General features: G+C 35.2%; 3 protein-coding genes across 4 annotated transcripts; all 3 read left to right on the top strand.

Annotated features, from left to right (window-relative positions):
• The first annotated feature begins 3,672 nt into the window (after window positions 1–3,672).
• On the top strand, window positions 3,673–5,244 carry LOC119980005 (transcription factor PRE6-like). The gene is made up of 2 exons (XM_038822645.1): window positions 3,673–4,057; window positions 4,890–5,244. The coding sequence occupies exons 1-2, from the start codon at window positions 3,938–3,940 to the stop codon at window positions 5,040–5,042; spliced, it is 273 nt and encodes a 90-aa protein (XP_038678573.1). The 5' UTR covers window positions 3,673–3,937; the 3' UTR covers window positions 5,043–5,244.
• A 3,113-nt stretch (window positions 5,245–8,357) lies between these two features.
• Window positions 8,358–13,880, top strand: LOC120015914 (binding partner of ACD11 1-like). Of its 2 annotated transcripts, none has more exons than XM_038868417.1 (5): window positions 8,358–8,515; window positions 9,376–9,503; window positions 10,475–10,550; window positions 12,312–12,425; window positions 13,230–13,880. In XM_038868417.1, the coding sequence occupies exons 2-5, from the start codon at window positions 9,388–9,390 to the stop codon at window positions 13,674–13,676; spliced, it is 753 nt and encodes a 250-aa protein (XP_038724345.1). In that variant the 5' UTR covers window positions 8,358–8,515; window positions 9,376–9,387; the 3' UTR covers window positions 13,677–13,880. The 2 variants fall into 2 exon arrangements, with proteins under 2 accessions (XP_038724345.1, XP_038724344.1); XM_038868416.1 differs by having other exon boundaries at window positions 13,227–13,880.
• A 2,395-nt stretch (window positions 13,881–16,275) lies between these two features.
• On the top strand, window positions 16,276–18,041 carry LOC120015913 (homeobox-leucine zipper protein HAT7-like). The gene is made up of 3 exons (XM_038868415.1): window positions 16,276–16,548; window positions 16,630–17,030; window positions 17,478–18,041. The coding sequence occupies exons 1-3, from the start codon at window positions 16,422–16,424 to the stop codon at window positions 17,811–17,813; spliced, it is 864 nt and encodes a 287-aa protein (XP_038724343.1). The 5' UTR covers window positions 16,276–16,421; the 3' UTR covers window positions 17,814–18,041.
• Window positions 18,042–20,262: the final 2,221 nt, after the last annotated feature.

Below are 20,262 nucleotides of genomic sequence, written 5' to 3'. Positions count from 1 at the left end.
TATTATGTGGTCAACTGTCAAGTTCATGATTTCCATGGTTAGCTAAAGTGTAAGTGTGTAAGGTCTGAAATCTATGATAACAGAGAACCCCATTTATATGATAAAAGCAATATCGGTTGATAGAGATCTCTCTCTATATAAAGGTTTATGCCTTTACTTGTAAACAAAGTAGCTAGGTGTGTGCATATGCTAAGACAAGCATTTATGACATGTCGGATGCTTAAAAGCATAATTAGTGTCTTAATTAAACAAGTCCAAGCAAGGATTGACACTGTCCGGGGAGAATTATGCATGACAGAAAAAAAAAACATTAGCCTAATACGCATGCATATAGAATATATTCACTATATATGAAGTTATACTAATTAATTTTTCTACTATTATAAATTAAGCAACTCCGATTGGTTTTCCATTTTGGGTCTAAAAATTGTCTTAAAGTGGAAATTTAAAATGTGGGGTTTTCAAGTTAATTAAGAAAAAAAAGGGCATATATATATATATATATATATTTCAAGTGGGGACAATCAAGAAGACATGAAGAAGGAACGAGTCCCCATAGACAAGGTGAAAGAAAATGTTTTGTCTGATAAAAACATAGCTATTGATTTTAATGTTACGATCAGTTATAACCACATGTATAATGTATGGTCTTAATTGATAGACCATATATATATAGACTACCAAGGAAAAAACTTTACTGTTTTTCTTTTAAAAGGTTCATAGGCCACACACAAGCTAAGCCCATGTATGAGGAGCATGAAGGCCACCACAATGGATGGAAACTACCCAAATTCCAATCCCCTGATAAGAATGGAACCCTGAACCTTAAGATTTTGAGCAGACAACCTGACCAACCAAGTTACCTCCCATTCTCAGGAAAAAACTTTAGCTATTAAACGTTGAACGTGATATGTATTATTATGTCACATTGACTCAAGGGATAACCTAAGCGACAAGTTTTTCAATGATAAATATGTGCAAAATCATCAGTTTAAAGCTCTTTTCATGCTCTCTCCATTTGCTCGAGTCTGATAATTGTCTGGTGCATGTGAGACGGAAGACTACACATACCGAAATAAAACCCTACTACATTTCTCTGAGTCATATACATTGACCATGTCCACATGGACTAACATGTAAGAACAGTATCAAGCTAGGTAATTGAGTAAAGAATTTGATCATGAGTAGTGGTCAAACTTGCTCTCTAAATAGATGCTAGGGTTCAAAGAGGTGATCATGAAACATGCCATGTTTCTATAAAGTTGATTTCATGTAGTTCCTTTAATCTTGGAAGTTTGAATTTATAGTCTATTTTTTCAAAAAAAATATGCACGATTTACATTTGACAATAAAACACAAAGATGATGATGCTAGAGTTTTCGAAAACCACACTATTAATTAGATTTCGCATGTGCACTTTCCATGTAATTAGCACCAACTTTTGACCACAACAAGAAGTCTAATTCAAGAACTTTGTAGTAATTCACCATGACAATTGTAGAGGCAAGGCTCTGCCATACATAGGTATTGTTCGCGCTGGGCCTCATGTCCACTAATTCTCTCACAAATTTATCGTAGGGCCCCTACTTCGAACCCATGATCTCTCGATGATGGAAGAGTGAATATTCAACTTACCATATAGGCTAATTGGTAACATGGGCTCGGCTTGAGAAAGTCCAAACCAAGCTTGGGGAGTAGTTGTAGAGGAATAAAATCTCATGGTACAAAGTTAACTTAAGTACCAATAGAATCTGAACACGTGTCACACGGAGGACAAGCCAAGAGTGGGATTAATTACATAGCCCCATGATCAAAGTGTGGGATCGGCCACTCGATCTGGCCGATCTAACGTATTGTGCAGAGCCAAATCCGCAGTCAGTTATTGGGGGATAATTATCCCTCTAAATTAGGGAGAGGCTTGAAATTCAGGGAAGGAGCGCACACTATATACGTCAAGAGATAACACAAGAATACAATATAAAAGGAACATCCATGATCATCTACGGTGACTGTTGAACCTACCGACCTATTCTTATTTGAGGTGTTCTATTTTGGTCTGAAAATGGAGCACTCATGCGGCATGCCCCCATCGAAGGCGGGCCCATGAAGGTGAAAATTTCACCCCACAAAAATCAAAGTTGGTTTTTGAAAATTTAGGGTCTGTTTGGTATCACTTTTGTTTCTTGTTTTTTATTTTAGTTTTCAAAAAATAGAAAATAAAAACAAAAAATATTGTTTGTTGTATTTTCTGTTTTGGTTTTTATGAAAACCAAAAATAGGTTTTCAAAATTTTTGAAAACAAGAAAAAAAGGTTTTTAAAAGTTTTGAAAACAGAACTAGTTACACTTATTATACATTGCACTTTCTTTAAGATTTCATATCGCAAATTGCATAGAGATATAAAGACAATGATTAAATATACTTTGGGTTATTATTTTATTTCTTATCTTTTTTTCTTTCTGTTGATGTTTTCAATGGTGAAACACGGAAAATTCTACAGTTATAAAAAATATAGTGGTGTGGATATACTCCATTATTATGAAAATAAAAGCATAAACACACTCTTTTTTCTTCTTTTTTTTTTTCAGTTTTCGTTTTCAATTTTTATTTTCAGTTTTAAGTGTTCAACCAAACAAGTTTCAATTTTATGTTTTATGTTTTTGTTTTTTATTTTTGTTTTCAAAATTTTTGGAAGTGATACCAAACACAACCTTAATTATCTAGTAAATATAGAAACATAGATGAAGGGTGTGGGTTGTCAATAATATTACAAAATCAATTAATTTTATGTGCTGGATCGAGACACATGCCACGTGTCATGTCGTGTAAGCTAGGGAAAATGCATGTGACTTCAACATTTGACAATCAATTTGTTGCTGGATAACTCACGTAGTTATGTCCTTGTACAAGGAAAGGAACTAAAAGGAATTGACATTGGAGAGATGAGGAAAGATTTTTGCTTGGTTAACCACACATACATGTTGGTAATTTAAAAATATCGTAATTTCATCATATATAGGTTCATAACCATTAGAGAACTTGGAATTTCAACAATGAAGATGTGATGGATCGAGTTGGTTGCAGATGAATTCTTTCGATTGTAGACCAAAACCTAAAGATGTATAATCCCAAAAGCATTATACAACATCCGACTCAAATGATATGAGAGGGAAGGAAGACCAGTCGACTTTCACTAGGGGACCTTATCCATGATTACTATAAACAAAATCTACTTGGAGAGTTTGAACCCACATATGTATAAGATAAAAATGAAAGTGATTTTTGTGATTGTGCATGAGATTGAGTGAGGAAGGTTGGGGGTCCTAGCTAGGGTGATTGGATATGGGATTTTCATTAATGTGTCCTATCACATATGATCACATGGTATTGTACATTGAGACATACAACATTGAAGCCCCACTTTCTTAACTCAAAAACAAACTCTTGTCTCTTAATTAAGCCCACTTGAGATCAAACCCCAACTTGGGAACACTCACTCACTCACTAAGAGATAGTAGTAATTTAGTAAATAATAACTCTCTTTGTTCTCTCTCTCTCTCTCTCTCTCTCTCTCTCTCTCTCTCTCGCTCGCTCGCACACACACGCTTGAAAACCAAAGCCCTATTTAGCTCACTGCTGTCTCCAGTGCACTTGTCTACTTCACATCCAACATCACTGTCTATGTTATTGTACCTTCTCTTTCACTTTCACTTTCTCTTCTCTTCTCTTTGTGGTCCTTCATTAGTACTCTATTTCCCTATTTATAGCTCTCTATCACTTTCCCCAATTCTTCATCTCTCCATCCCTCCCTCCCTCCTCTTTATATCTTACACTACTACTTTAACCTCTCTTCGATCTTCCTTCCTCTTATGTACACATTTCATTGCCCCTCAAAATAACTGAGATAGTTTAAGAGAGAGAAAGAGAGAGATTCAGAATGTCTAGAAGAGGATCAAGGCAGTCTGGGAATTCAAGGATCACCGATGATCAGATCATTGAACTTGTTTCCAAGTTAAGGCAACTCCTCCCTGAGATTCAACAAAGGCGTTCCGATAAGGTATACATATACATACATACATACATACTCAATCTCTTTCATTTATAAACACCGGGCGATATCCTAGCTAGTTATCTATCTGAATTTAGGGCGTAAAGAAATTAGCCCGGGTCGAGAGTTCTATTATAAACTGCAACACAATTATTTCCAAGTGATTTACGCTAAGTCTCAACTCAATTAATCTGTCGAGAGGGTTTAAGATCACCTAGCCCGTCCAAATTTGGGCTTAGTGAGCTGCCAAAGGGCACGCTTCCTCAATTGCTTGAAATATATAAAAATATTCGGTGGTGTAGAACATGATATCATTTGCTGTTGATGTGCATGGTAGGGTGCCGTAGACCAACGGTCGGGCAGCATGCCAGCATGAGGTAGACCTGGAATTATGTAGGACAATACATTATCACATATGGTATAGCAAGCATGGTGCATGTAAAGTGCCAAGTTTGAAAATTGACCCGGAAATCAAGGCACATATTTGCATATATGTGTCTTAAATTAACATTCTTTCATTGACCTCAAAAGTCATAATTATTTGAAACATACATACATACATACACAGAAATTCTCCTATGTGGATAAAAAAGTGTGGATCAAGTTTGTGGACCAAAATCCAATGGTTGTAATAAACCACAACATAAGTGGAGGCTACACATTTATTATGGGACCCATCACATCTATGGTTAAAAAACAAGTCCACAAACTTGGTCCACACTTTTGGTCCACATAGGAGAATTCCTGCATACATACATACCTATATATATATATATATATATATATATATATATATATATTTGTGTATAGTTGAAGAGAGTGAGTTATATATATAATGCAGGTTTCAGCATCAAAGGTGTTACAGGAGACATGCAACTATATAAAGAACTTGCACAGGGAGGTCGATGACTTAACCCAGCGATTGTCGCAGCTTTTGGCTACAATTGATGCGGATAGTCCTGAAGCTGCCATTGTCAGGGGTTTAATTACGTAATTATATATTAATTAAAGTACTTAAAAAATTTGTATTATTAAAACTTAACTAGCTTTCCTAGCTACTATATATTTCTCCTTACTTTATGATGTGATTTGTTACTGTTTGTTAGTTAGATTTTGGTCACTATATATAGACCAAACTGAGTGTTACGAGTAATTAATTAAGTTTGCTTGTGCTAGCAAATTGGCTCTTGTTATTATTTAGATGTATTTTTGTTTTTTTATAATAATAAGAATATGAAAAATTGAGATTAAAAATAGATGTGGGACTTAATTAATTAATTAAGCAATTATTTATGAGAATATTTGTCCTTTTTTTTTGGTTAATAGTGGCAAAATCAGAAAATATGTTGAATATACCAGGGAGGATTTGTCGGTAAGTCGGGATCAATGGCATAATGTCAGCATGAAAAGCCTCTCAATCATCATTAGACATTGATTTGATTTTGAATATTAAAATTTGATGATTTGTGATGGTTAGGATTAAGTATTAACATGGAATAAATCAGGTGAAAATTGACACAAAGAACTAGTGCTAGCTACTTCCAATTAATAAATATAATCCCTAATTCTAACTTTGTTTTCATGAATATTGTATATGAGGATAATTTTGTTTGCTAACTCTATTATGAGTACTTTTTTTGATAAGTGAGTATGCATTAAAAGAAAAATATGTACAATAATACGAGGGGCATACCCTAAATCAAAGTCTAGAAGATTCCCAATAAATCAAAAGAAACCCTACAAAATCCCGAAAGGGATACAAGAGAACAAACAAATCTCAAAATGGATAGCAAAGGAACCCCACAAAATCCCGAGAGGGGAAATAACCCTAAAGTATAAATTACCCATTAATACCACAAACATGGCATAAACCAACTAATGACACTCTTTCATTAATTAAATATTCCACACATCCACACAATGGAAAAAATATTCTTGAGTTAATGAAAATGTTAAAGGAGTTAATCTCGTTTATTATTAGAAAATTAAATTTGTGTTTAATTATATGCAATTAAATTCAAACTCTTTGTACCAAGATGAACATGACATTGTCCTTGAAAGATTAATAATGGTGGCAATATTAATAATGTGTTTCTTTTTTCACATGGGAGTGTGGGATAATTGTAATTATAAATCTTGAACTTGATTGATCATAACTAGCTAGCTAGCCCACTTAGCTAGTGTGGTACCAATTTACGAGAGTTTTAAGGGGACAATTCATGTATTATAGACAATATAATCAACTCAATTAAATTTATCTCTAAATGCAAAATTATCATTGTAGGGTTGAATGGAAATTTGTATATGTAACAAAAAGAAACTAATTAAGAGTAAGCTACCTTGTAAAGAAATTAATTACATGCATATACATTTAATTATGTTGTTATGGTATAATTTCTTAAAGTTAATCCACCTAAGCCCTATTAATTTGAATAACATCAATCAACCCACCTTTATTGGATGACAACAAAATATGGAAAAATCTTAACTACTTATTTAAAATCATTTATAATAAAAGAAAATGAAATTAAAAATGGGAAAATTGGTGATAAGTACATTTTTAAAGTGTTATTCAAACAAGAACACTCTTAAAAGTTTTATTACATAAAGTTCATAAAGTTTAAAATACCATTTCATAAAGGACAAAAAGTTAAAATATATGATTTTATTGTCTAAAATACTCTCATTTTCCTCCTCAAACATGACACAAGCCGTGATTCATCTCTGACCTCCGTCGAAATCTTCGTCTCCGCCGTCAGAAGCTTCGTCCTCGCCCCCCATGGCTTATTTGATAATTCTATGGCATTTTCAGTGATTTTTCATCCCCATTTTTTTTGTATTCGGACTAGATCTACTCATACTCACCATGGGGCTTGCACATCTTGTTGTTCTCCTTCGATCACATCATTATTTTTGATATTTTCTGTGATGATTTTCGTGATTTTTTGGTTCTGATGTGAGATCTGCGGACTGCAAGTGATATGTTATCTGTTTTGATTAATTTGATATCTATCATAACGTTAATTTTCTTACTAAATGTTATATGTCTTGTTAAAATGTTATCTGTCCTCCATGAAATGTTATCTGTTTAAAGTTTCAAAAGGACCAAAATCAATAATATATCAGAATAGATCCAAAACAGATATAATATTTGCATATTCAGATTCGATTTTAGAAGAATATTGACGGATACAAAACATATATATTATTGATAGATACAAAATAGATATAATTTCATATACGAAACATATATAATATCTGTAGATTCAGATCCGATTTCAGATAAAAAAATAGCTCGAAAAAGCAATAAAACCTCAACGGTGATGCGCATTGGTCAGTGGAGTTGTTTGGTGGTGTTGATGGTCACCGGAGTTAGTCGTATTGGCCAGATCTAGCTCTTTTTCAAACGGTGACCGTGATTTCAATAATCTTTTTTGGCAAATCAAGTAATGATCGATGGCCGATGATGACTGAATTTTGATCAGGCTGACCAAGAGTTTCATTCTGATAGTTCGTTTGTCAAAAACGATGACCGAACGACCAATTTCCGGTGGTCGACGTGAAGGAAGAAGAAGAGAGAGCAAAAAAGGAGGAAGAAGAATCAACACATGACAATACGATGAATCTTAGGAATATTTTTGTCAACTTAACACAAATGACTTTTGCGTATTGATTTTCCCGCTTTGTCCTTTTTGGAATATATAAGTCTCATAATGTCCTTTTGCCTAATTTCCCCATTAAAAATTGGACAAAATTCTTTTGTAAGCAAGTGTCTCCATCATATTGTTTTACAAGTCGCTGCAAGACAAAAAAAAAAACACCCAAATCTATTATGTATAATAAGTCTCTCAACCAATCCTATAAATCTACTGTTTATAAACCCTATGGTTTTCTACATTTTATAGGCCTCTTTGTCTTCTTCTCATTTTTGGATCTCAAAGAATTGTATTGTTCTATAAATATAAATGGCATTAAAACCTGAGTCTGGGTACCTGCGGTGTTTCATCACACCGTGTAGGTCTCACATGATTCAATACATCAGACGGTAATGTTTGAAACTATAAAAAATTGTAGGGTAATTTTATTGCAGGTACCCGATTTGCATTACCTCCCTCTATTGTAATGAAAATAATAAAGTTCTGTTGCAAAAAACGACGCCGTTTGGGTTGCACTCTCTTGGCACGTGCAGAAATATTAAAACGGTCATGGTAGATTCCCCGCCAACCCGTATCCGAACCCGCGAACGGAATTGACGCTCCAACCGACGATTTTGACTCGTCAGGCAGGCACGTGTTCTCCTGCAGCTAGCGGCGCGTGGCTTTAGGCACCAAATGTCATCTCTTTTGCAGGTGCAGACGATAATGCGTAATCCGTTGGGTTGGGTGGTTGATACATATCCAGTTTCGTCGTCTTCCTCTTTCCCTCTATGCAGCTCCAAGTGTTTAATCTCGATCTAGAACAGAACAGGTACGTATGCAATGAAACAATCAATCATGAAAATATATTGCATATACTCATCAATAAATTTGTGGTTCTTGTTCGAGATGTTTTGAAGATGAATCAGTTGTTGTCTAGTTGCTTAAAGCAATTACTGAGAGTGTTTATAATCTCATATTTCTAACACAGAATCTCAAATTCCCGTTACTGGTGAATGAATTTATGTACGTGTAGATGTGCCTGTACTTTCCTGTTATTTTTGCTTCCCAATCGTGCCTTAATTGAAAACTTATATGAAAATTAGGGATTTTTAGGGGGCCTTTTTTACCTCTGTAATTTATGGGTTAAAATTGTATCCTTCTATGTTGGGTTGAACAATTTGACTTGAATTAATCCTCACACCGACGGCCCCAGCGCCCATATATCAGCATGTGAGGGTTGTTTGCGAGTGTTTAGGATTGTTGAACACTAGGGCCATCATTGTGTCATCAAATACATAGCTGTATTATGGAGATTGGGATTTGAAGGCTTTGTGTTAATATTAAGTTGGCATGTACAAATGTACTGGCTATAATTTGGTTGTTATCAACAATGTGAAGGTTTGATGTGAGGGAGGGAGGAGAGGGACCACTAAGGTTATTGTCTTGTTGATCTCTGGATCATCACATGTAATAGGGCTCAATATGATAATGTTTGTTATCTCTTTCTGACATTTCCCTTTGTCTTGATTGTTCATTTGAAGATGGTGGTGTTTGTGAAAATTGGATTTTACTAGGTTTTATCTTTTTTAAGTATTGAAGTGCGGGACAATGATATCTATGCATTCAAAACCACTATAAAAATAACTTTACATGGCTGATGGCTCACTCATTACAAGTTTCCTTTTGTAGAATTTTGACACCATGTACCCCGGTGGTTACACTGTTGAAGTGACCAACCTATCTCCCAGAGCAACAGAGGAGGATGTTTGGAACTTCTTTGCTCACTGTGGTGCAGTTGAGCATGTAGAAATCATCAGGTCCTATTCATTAACTCCTCATGCCTTTTTTTTTAAACTACTATGTAATGTGGATTATAGTAATCAAAACTGTCTCTTCGATACAGTGTGCATATGATAATATTTTGACTTATTGTCATTTATTACTTGTTCATCAGATGAGTCAATGTCCCAAAAGTAATATTGTCTTTATCTGAATTGTTGGTCAAACCTTACATTTTCTCACTTTGTTTTTTAACACAGCCAATGCCTCTAAGTAGTAATTTTGTTCTAATCAAGGGTGCCGCTCGATATAATGATCAATCTTCTTTCTTCATCTCTTCTGTGCATATGCTTGATCCCATATTCTTCTGAGTGTTTAAGGCTAAAATTTGGGACAAATTTCTGAATGTCCTTTTAGGTTGTAAATCAATCTTCTTGATAAAATTCACCAGGACATATCAAGAAAAAAAAAAGAGTTCTGTTCTGTAAATAAGGGGGCATTTTTAGTTCCCTCTATTCCATGTTATCTTCTTTGTACATGAACCTGGATTCCCTTAATTTTTCAAAACGGTATTTTCCTGCATTCAGTATTTCCACTTTCCCCATATGCTTCCATGTCTTTAATTCATTTCATTTCTCTTGAAATTATGGACTCTAGCATTATAAGCAAGCAGTTTAAAATTTTCCTTTTTTTTTTTCAAATCATGTACGTCATATATAGCTATATGTTAGTACATATTAGTTCTTATACTTGCATTTTGTAAAATTATATGATAGGCTAGGTGTGGATATAATTTTAAGGAATAGAATGGACATATACATCATCTTTCTTAAACTTCAAGAGTGAGTGTTGATAAATTTGTTTGAATGAGCTGGTTGCATATACTTGCAGGGCATAACCTCAGTGGTTTTAGTTAAGGCTTCTGTTTTGATGAGGATTATTCTTTGTCATTTTATGAGGAATATTCTATTTCTCTGATTAAGGGAACTTGCTTTCTTTACAAGAACAGATCCGGCGAATCTTCTTGTACTGCATATGTGACATTTAGAGATGCTTATGCGCTAGAAATTGCAATCTTGCTCAGTGTAAGTTTATTTTCATGCTCCTGGAAAGTGTTTCACTGCTTTTATATTGTGATGGGAAATCCATTTGGCATCTCTGTTATAGTTCCAGTATGATTCCTCGATTTCGTTTCAAATTTGTGAAATAGTGTCTTGTGTAAAACCAATTATGATTAGAATTCCCATCCAGCTTATTGCTGGCATTATGCATAAGTATATCTAATTTCTGAAATTTGTGCTTTCCATTCATTTTCATTTTATCTTGAAAAATTTAATAGGATTTTGATTTTTGAGGGACTTCAATTATTATTGATTTCCTCAAGAGTCACATTTAATGGTTTTATGTAACCTAAGAAAATGCAACTCAAAATGAAGATATAGGAAGTATTATTTCGCCTTAGCAGTTCACAATCTTCAACTTTTTTGGCAGTATTGGCTAGTATCTTTGCACCACTGCAGCTGCCAGATCCCGTTGTGGTGCCGTTACATCTGATAATACTCTTTCAAAAAATGTTAAACTTATTTTGCAGGTGTACCACCTCTTAACACACTGCTGCCTATTTCCAGGACATCTATAGCTAGTAATTAAGAAAGGGTAATGTGGGTGGATTTGGTCCGGGGGATACTGAAATAGTACTTCAAGACCCATTACATGTCCGAGGTCTTTTATTCTTGTTCGGATCAATTATTTTGGCCCAAATCTTTTTGGTTCTTGAAAATAAATAGTTTGAGAACGTTCAATTATCCGAAATGAATTTCTAGATCTACTTTGGACATATGGAATTAGCTAAGCATTTTCTTCAAACAAATATAGAACCAGAATGGATGGTTTTATGTCTATTACTGGTTCTAACATCCATTTGTCTATATTTTGAGAAAAAAAGTCTCTCTTCTTTTTCTCTCCTACGTAGTAATTTCCTGCCGTATAATCCTCATAAAATATAAAATAAGAAACCAAGAAAGATTGATTCCTTGGGATCCTTCCTTTCTTCAAATGGAATGAACAAAGATAGAATAGAATCAGATTGATTCCCTTAATGCCCTTTCTGGCCTTTGACGACTTCTTGAATTTTTGAAAATGGTGTGGATACAATTTGGTGAGTTCTATAAAGGGAAACAAATAAGAAGACTTAGATCTAAAAGAGATGTAGTTATTTTGTATCAATTGATGACTTGGTTTATTTTGTTATAGGATGATAGCATGCTCTCTTTCTTGAAAATAGTTTGAAATAGATAATTACCTCCAAGCAGGCCTAAACATGCTGGTGGAACTTCGAGACTGATTCTTCACAGTTTTTATCTCCGCATAAATATATATTAGTGAATAACTAATAGTGATTTTATTCCAATAGTTCTCTTGAGGAATACTCTGAAAATTTTCTGTCCACTCTATTAGAATCTGCATGGAAACAATATTGTTTCATTTTGCTTATTTAATAGTCAAAACATATCTGTTTCTTTTCTTCTTTTTTTTCGGAGCACACAAAACTGGTTTCTTTGTTTTATTGGCATTGAAGCCACCATTAGGATCTGTCCTGATGATTACTAGTCTTTTTGTAGACAATTGATTGCTGCTTTATCTTGTCTGATGCTATTTGCAACATTCGATGTGTGCCTTGTCCATGTAAAAGAAATCAAAATGAATTTTTTCTGTTTGCTGTTGAACTTTCTTCTAATTGAATGATCCTTGAGCTAAAGAATGAAGATAAACTGTTCATATTCTGGCCTGAACTTCTGATGTTTTGATATAGCATTTTTGTTTATCATTTGCACTTCATATCTTAGGGAGCTGCAATTGTGGATCAACGTGTATGCATAACACACTGGGGGGCAGCTATTGGAGAATATGATCCTTGGAATGGTCATGTAGCGAATTTTGAAGGAAATAATAGTTCAACGGTATGCATAAAGTTCTTTATTGAACGAATTAGATACTATGACACTATGAACTTGTCAACTTATTTAAGCATGAAAGTTTTGTGTGTTATTTTTAGCTTTCAATTTCCCAAAAGCATCTTATAGTAGGCCAAAAAAAATGCTAGCCTCCCAGTACATATTGGATAAAAGCTCAAGCTTAATAATATGGAGATATATGGTGATTTTTATGAAAATGAAAGTTTCAGTAGATGCAAGTGCAGGGGATTTTGGAGGCAGAAACAGAATAGCGCCTTAGAAGCATTTCAATTAATTATGAAGCTGAACAATGAATTTGTGGTCTTTCCAAGGTCATGCAAGGAACTTTTAAAGCAACAAGTAGGCTATATGGTCTCAGAAAAAATTTAATGACTTATGTGCATAGTGATTACAAACAGACATAGGGCCCAATAGTTGAGTTGTAGAGGTGCAACTTAGAGGTCACATGTCCAAACCTCGGAAACAGCCTCTCCGGATGTTGTGCGGAGGAAGACTGCGTTCATCTTCCCTGTCTCCGATCTCGCCCACTGAGGAAACCTTGTTTACGGGAGTTTTACCCTTTTATATGCATAGTGATTGCCACAGATCTGATTTTCCAGTTGTTGTTTCTATCTGTAACAAAAAAGCTTGGTTATGTCATATTGATTACATTTTTGGGCCGTTCACCCCAGTAAATTATCTTCTTGTCTGCTTGACAATTTTATCTTTGTTTTGAATTTTGTTCGATATGCATCGACTCCACCGTGTTCCCAATCATTTTCTTATGTTGCTATATTATCATCTTAGCAGGTCACTCATGTCAACCAGCTTGTTTCTAGCCCTGGAGAAGCAGTAACCATTACTCAGGAAGTCGTCAAAACAATGATCGCAAAGGGTTACGTTTTGGGGAAAGATGCATTAATAATGGCCAAAGCTTTTGATGAATCCCATCATGTCTCTGCTATTGCAGCAGCCAAGGTTGCTGAGCTTAGCAAGAAAATCGGCCTCACAGATAAGATAAACTCTAGCGTGGAAACTCTCAAAAGCGTGGATGAGAAGTACCATGTATCGGAAATCTCCAAATCAGTTGCATCCGTTACTGGGACAGCAGCTATAGTGACCGGAAGAACAGCTGCTGCAGCTGCTAACGCTTTCGTCAACAGCCGGTTCTTTGCCGCTGGTGCTCTTTGGGCTTCAGATGTTTTGAGTCGTGCAGCCAAAGCTGCAGCTGATATGGGAACCCGCCCTAATGAATAGGTGAAATTTTCAGTCTACTTGAGCAACACTATTATATGTGTTCTGCTGTTTTTTTTTCTGTGTAGAATAATTGGTCGTCTGTTGCAATATAAACGATGGTTCATAGTGTTGCTTTCTATGGACTCTGAATGGTTAAATGTTTAGCACATCTCACCAAAACCGAGTGGCAATGATGCAATCAATAGATACACAGTTTTTATTTGATACCCTTGTATTAGACACTTGCATAGTTGCATTGTGGACTGCAGAACTAACATAGGTGGTGTCTGGTGATGTGTTCCATTAAAGGGGTTGGCTTGCAGGCATGAGAAGATAGATTATTGGGCTATGTAAGCTGTGCTGGTTGGCCCAATTCTTTTGGAAGGCTAGCCCAACATAAATGGTTGAACTTGGATACTCCAATTAAAATAATTCATTTCCCTTAAACACTTCCGGATCAACTTTGTCTGTGGAGAGGAGGGACAAATCTTCCTCTCTTCCTCCTCCCTATAATCTAGTTAAGTTAATTTCGTTACTTTTCTTTCAATAATATATTTTCACTATGACTAATTTGCATGGATCTTGACCGATTGAAAACCTGTTTTGTGGAGATTTCTATTGAATCGGTTGGTGTGATATGTTATTTTGGTTGATTGACGAGCTGTTTATGGGAGTTCTTCTGATTTGTGTTTGATGTTGTTTTGGAGGGTTTTCTCCATGGACTGCCTTTCCATGTTGAGATTTGTTGCTACTGTTTATGTCATTGATTTATGGAGCTGGGATCTCAACTAGAGTTTTCCTTTTGTTTCTTTTGTACGGGTACATCCCGATACGTATCGGTCGTCCCATATGCGAAGCGGTGTTCTTCAATTCAACCAAATCTCTTTGTATTGGTTCTTACTTTTTTGGATTCTATGCTATTAGAATCTTCAAGTACGAAAGGTTGACCTCCTGGGAGAGTAAAGTATCACACTTTTTATTGTTGTTTTTGTATTTTGGTTAGATTTAAAATTCCGATTTGTATTTGAGGGTTTTGTGGTTTTGATAATTAGTGATCAAAACCACTAACACTAAAATATTATGCAATTGAAGAATAGAAGAACTTCACAGCATAAAAGAAACATTATGGTTGAAGCAAGGCACATGGGGATGGGATCATGGGAGGAGGGCATGTGGAGAAGATTCATATTTATTTCTTCTCAATTAAACTAAAAATATATAAATAAATAAATAAATATTGAGAAGGTGAAACAACAAAGAATAACATGGATGATGGATCCCCCTAAAGCTTCTAAATAAAGGCATGTGGGTGACTTTGTTGTAGGACAGTGCAATGTAGGACCCACACCCACCAATACCATCACAACCATCACAGGGCAGGTACTTGCCAATGGTGGGTGCATTCCATTTCACCTTCCCTTTTGAATTTTGATACCCTTGACACAAGAAGAGTGAAAGCTACTAATGATTTCTCCTTCAATGGATAATATCACTCACAAAGATGAAAGATCCCCACTCATACCCCATACATTTTCCCCCACCTTATTAGAGACCCTTTCTAGTAGTACTATTAAAAAACTATGTGGATGCCCTAGGAGCACATGCCACTATTGATGTTAATTGGGTATCCCAATTTTGCCTTTATTTCTCAAATCAACTATTCCTCTTAGAAGCTAGCTTTTTAGGGTTTGGCTTCTTTTTATTTTTTTCCCCCAAAAAAGTCTATTTTAGGGTTTCGGATTCATATCTTAGTCCTCATAAAGGGTCTAACTTCTATACTAGTGTGAGAAGTTACGCAACATTCATTCTTGTATGGCTCTTCAATGTGAGAAAATGAGGACTCACAGTAATTATTAGACTGCAACGATGAGAAAATAAAGTATCGGCGTTAGGGTCTTTTATGGGTTTTTTGTGAAGGGATTAGGACATAGAATCCCTAAAATCTTATCATGTTAAAATCTTGATTCGGATACATATATCTTGGAAAGAACAAAAAATGTAGAGTGGAATTTGCAAAGAAATTGAATATTCAATTTATGTGCAAAATAACAAAAACTATACAACCAATTGCCAGACTAATTTGTAGTTGCAAGGCCCACTAGAAGATGAATGTTTATAAAACGACCACGTACTATACATCTACAGCAATCTTCTGTATTATTTTTTTTCCTTGGATTCTGGATTCTCATGTTGCCCAAGTTTCCTCGTCACACATGGTCTGTTCAGTCTTATTACAGACAAATTCCATCATTATACATTATTCTTTTATACACTTAATTTACTGCAAGAACTAAACTTCAATTACCAATATCAATGTTTTTGCAGCAACTTATATTGTCCTCGATGTCTTAAACAACTGACGGTGTTTAGGAAACCAAGAACAATGTGTTTATCTTTCTGTTTTCTTGGATAACAGTAAATGTTGTAATGATTAGCTGATTTATTATATGCTTATCATGTGTTTGTGTAAATGTCTGTGTGAAACAGAGAGCTAGAAAGAGTGAGGGGGAGAGAGAGAGAGACCCATAAGTATCACAGGCTGGGTCCAATCTGTGAATCTGTGATATATATATATATACATACACACATCGTTCCCTCTCTGTCTCTTATAGCCCAAAAAAATTGCTGTCTTTCTGCAAGAAATCCCCATCACCTCCCATGTCTTCTTCCTAATCAAACCTGACACCCCCCATGTCATGACACTCTCAGCACTACAAAAATCCACAAATATATAGTTCATGAAATTAATGTCCATATTATTATGTTATGAATCTCAACATGGCCTTCCCTCCCACACATCATGGTTTCTTGTTCCAAGCCCAAGAAGCCAACAATGACCACCATCTTCCCTCTCCCACTTCTCTCCCTTCTTGCCCTCCCCTACTCTTCCATGGTTTGTGCCAATTCTTTTGTTGTTGTTTCAATTTGTGCTGTTACTTGACTTAATTTTGATGGGTGGTGCTCAATTTTTCAGGTGGTGGTGGACCATTAATGATGATGAAGAGATCAATGTCCTTCTCAGGAATTGACAGGTGTGATCAAGATGGGGTGCATAATAATAATGGGGATGATGACTTGTCTGATGATGGGTCACAGTTACTTGGGGAGAAGAAGAAAAGACTGAATATAGAACAAGTGAAGGCTTTAGAGAAGAGCTTTGAATTGGGGAACAAACTTGAGCCAGAGAGGAAAATTCAGCTAGCTAGGGCCTTAGGTCTGCAGCCAAGACAGATTGCTATTTGGTTCCAAAACAGGAGGGCTAGGTGGAAGACTAAACAGTTGGAGAAAGACTATGAGGTCTTGAAGAAACAATTTGATTCACTCAAAGCTGATAATGATGCTCTTCAGGCTCAAAATAAGAAACTTCATGCAGAGGTAATCAAAATTAAAGTTCCCTACTTTCCATTACATGAATTAATTAGTTACTAGCTAGCGAATCTAGTCGTTAAAGACTGCGTACATCTATCATTCCTAGAACCCCTCACTGCGTGAGCCTTGTGTCCGGGATTATGCATAAATTTTTTAGTCATGCAGAATGAAAATGCTGGTTAATTTTCTACAATTAATAATCTGCAATTTGAATTGGGATCTTGATCCAACATTAATCACCGATGATTTAACCAGTACTTGATCATAACATAGAAAGTGTGTCAGAGTCAGAAACAAAACTGGTTTTAATATTTCTTCATGGATGTCAACTGGACATAGTTGCAATTATTTCAAAGCTTGAAAGTTAATCTAGAACATGGAGTAGTTGGGGTTTCATTATTCTGCAACTAATTTTTCATGACTGTTTGTGTTCAAATGATATATGTTGCACAGTTACTGGCTCTTAAGAGTGGAGAATCAAACCATGAAGTTAACCTCAAAAGGGAAAATGAGGGCTCTTGGAGCAATGGAAGTGAAAACAGTACTCCAGACAACAACAATTTGGATCTCACAAAAACACCACAGTTGACAAGCAAACACCTCTTTCCAACATCTTCATCTTCAACCGGGACTACAAGCATCACCCAACTCCTAGTCCAAGGCTCATCAAGATCAGACCTCCAAATGGGTCAAGAGGATCATCAAAACTTGTGCAATATGTTCACTGCCATGGATGAGCAGCAAGGGTACTGGGCATGGCCTGATCAGCAGCACCAACAATATCATTAATCAAAAGCAGTACCATTCTACTCAAATGAAAATTAGGAATATTTTTTCCTATGATTGTCTGTTCCTTTTGCTGATGTAATGGATTGGTGTATAGAATTTTGAACAAATCTGCTTCAGTATCAGTATGGGGGGACTTTTTTTTTGTTAATTTTGAATCATAGTATTTTATTTATGAAAAAAGAAAAGAAAAGAAGAGAAATCCCTGATACATGTGCCACTAAGTGGGTTTCCAGCTCTGGCAATGTAGCATGGGCCATGCAATAAAAATATATATTTTTTTCTTTTCAATGATTTTTTAATTGTTAATATTGTTGCTGCCTTGACAATCGTCATCATATTATATATATACATATCTATGTTTTTGTGGTTCTAAGAATTTCATGTGGAAAGTTACTGCAAATGAAGAATGGGGAGAATCTAAGCGCATACACATTCCAAGACGAAAAAAGCCAAAGAGACACTGCTTTGAAGTATGAAGGGGACGTTTGTATATATGTATCTATATATATGTTCATCATCTGACATGAAAAAGCATCTAACTGTGCACCCTCTTCTTCTGTAGATTGTCCATGTGAATTCCTGCCACCACTTCTTGCCCATATATATCATTCAACAAAACAACACAAAAATCATCTATCGACCATATTCTTCAAGTATTGTCATTTGAAATATATGCTCCATTTTTCCTGGTAATCAACTAACCACTCAGCTCAACATAACTTTTGAACATTTGAGTGGGTATATATCTCGGACTGGCCGAACTATTCGCACCAGGCTGGGCCAACCTATGTGTAAAGCAACCAAAGCAAGGGCTTTGGGTAAGAGGCCGGCCTAAGGCACAAATTTTTTTTATTACCCAACACATTAACCCAGCTCAAAATCTACAATATACTATAATTCCAACAAAAAATAAATCCTAACTTCCCTTCTCTCTCTCCTTTGTCTCACTGGAGATCACAATTTGCTTTCTTCATTAACGCTCAAATCACCTCCATGACGCATTATACTTCATTTTTGCTGATTGTTTGTAGGTTCTTAAAATTCGCTATCGGAGAGATAATCAACTAGGTTATCGCTAAGTGGTTTACGCTCCATTTTATCCTAATTTACAAAACAAAACAAAGCTTGTAGGAACTAATGGATTAATTTAGGAGTAAAGTTGATTACCACAAATCTCAAATTGGACCATTGTATTCGAACATCCTACCTGTAAGCCTGTAACCTGTAGATAATATTTGACCCTAGGATTACATAATCGATCACATTATTGTTTACTTTAATCGAATACTAAAACATTAATACACTAAATATTTGATCTGCAGAGATCCAAGACAAGCGAAATTCTTGGCATGTTTGTGGTTATGCATGCATGCATGCCTACTATAGTGTGTGTGTGTGTGTATATATATATATATATATATATATATATATATATATTGAATTTGAAGGGAAGGTATATATGGGGAGGTATTATTACTACAATTTATTAATGTCAAGATTATTGTAGAGCACATGATTATAAGATTTTAGTCAACTCCCTTAGTCTTATAAAATCTCATTAGTTTATGCTCCTTTTGTTTATTAGAATTTTCAACTCATACACATCAAGAATATTGTTCGTTTTGAGTTGTCACGTTCTGGTGGATACATTAAGCTAGCACGACTTCGCCTTCTCAGGAGGTCAATCATCCCCATAGTGCTATCGTAGAAACACGCTTAACTGTGGAGTTACTACGGGATGTTCTCCTTCAAAAAAATGCGTTGATGATGATTATAAACTGAAATTATCTATATATATATGTTAATATTGTTTCAAACAAAAAAAATAAAATTTTCGTAGAACTAGTAGATTTTCCAGTGTTTGTTTAGAAGTAGTTTTCTTTTACATATTTTCATGAACACATATGTTGGAAAATTAACTATTTTCCCTCATAAAAATTATGGATTTTCGAATAACTTCATTTTCCATAGAACAAAGAGAGACAGTCTTGGTCAACCACCATTTATCGCAACGAATCTCTTGCTTGCTCCCTAACTAATCAAAATGTACACGTTACAAGGCAATTAAGGTATATATGTTTGGCCTTCTATGGTAACATTCACAATTAAATTAATTAATTAAGTTGCAAAGGCAAGAAAATTAGCCTGAAATGCACTCCCTTCAGATATGCCTTACATTAAAGTGCCATAAGAGTTGGCCTACAAAACATTATATTATTTAAACAAATTCCAGTAAAATAATGAACATTAAAGAAAGTGAAATTGGATTATTTTTTTTGTTAAATTAATTCATCTCTCCCAATATAACTTTAACTAGTCAGATTAATTAATAGTTATCTGATCGGAGAAGTAGGAATTTGTCAGAGTTTCTACCATGGGCTATTGCTTGGGCCCAATTATTGTGATAGGCCCAAACTAGTGGCTTATGTAGACATTAAGAAATATGAGT

The sequence above is a fragment of the Tripterygium wilfordii genome, chromosome 15 (genome assembly GCF_013401445.1).
Source record: "Tripterygium wilfordii isolate XIE 37 chromosome 15, ASM1340144v1, whole genome shotgun sequence".
NCBI classification, from domain to species: Eukaryota; Viridiplantae; Streptophyta; class Magnoliopsida; order Celastrales; family Celastraceae; genus Tripterygium; species Tripterygium wilfordii.
Note: the sequence above shows the minus strand (reverse complement) of the source record. Positions and strands in the feature narration are given on the sequence as shown.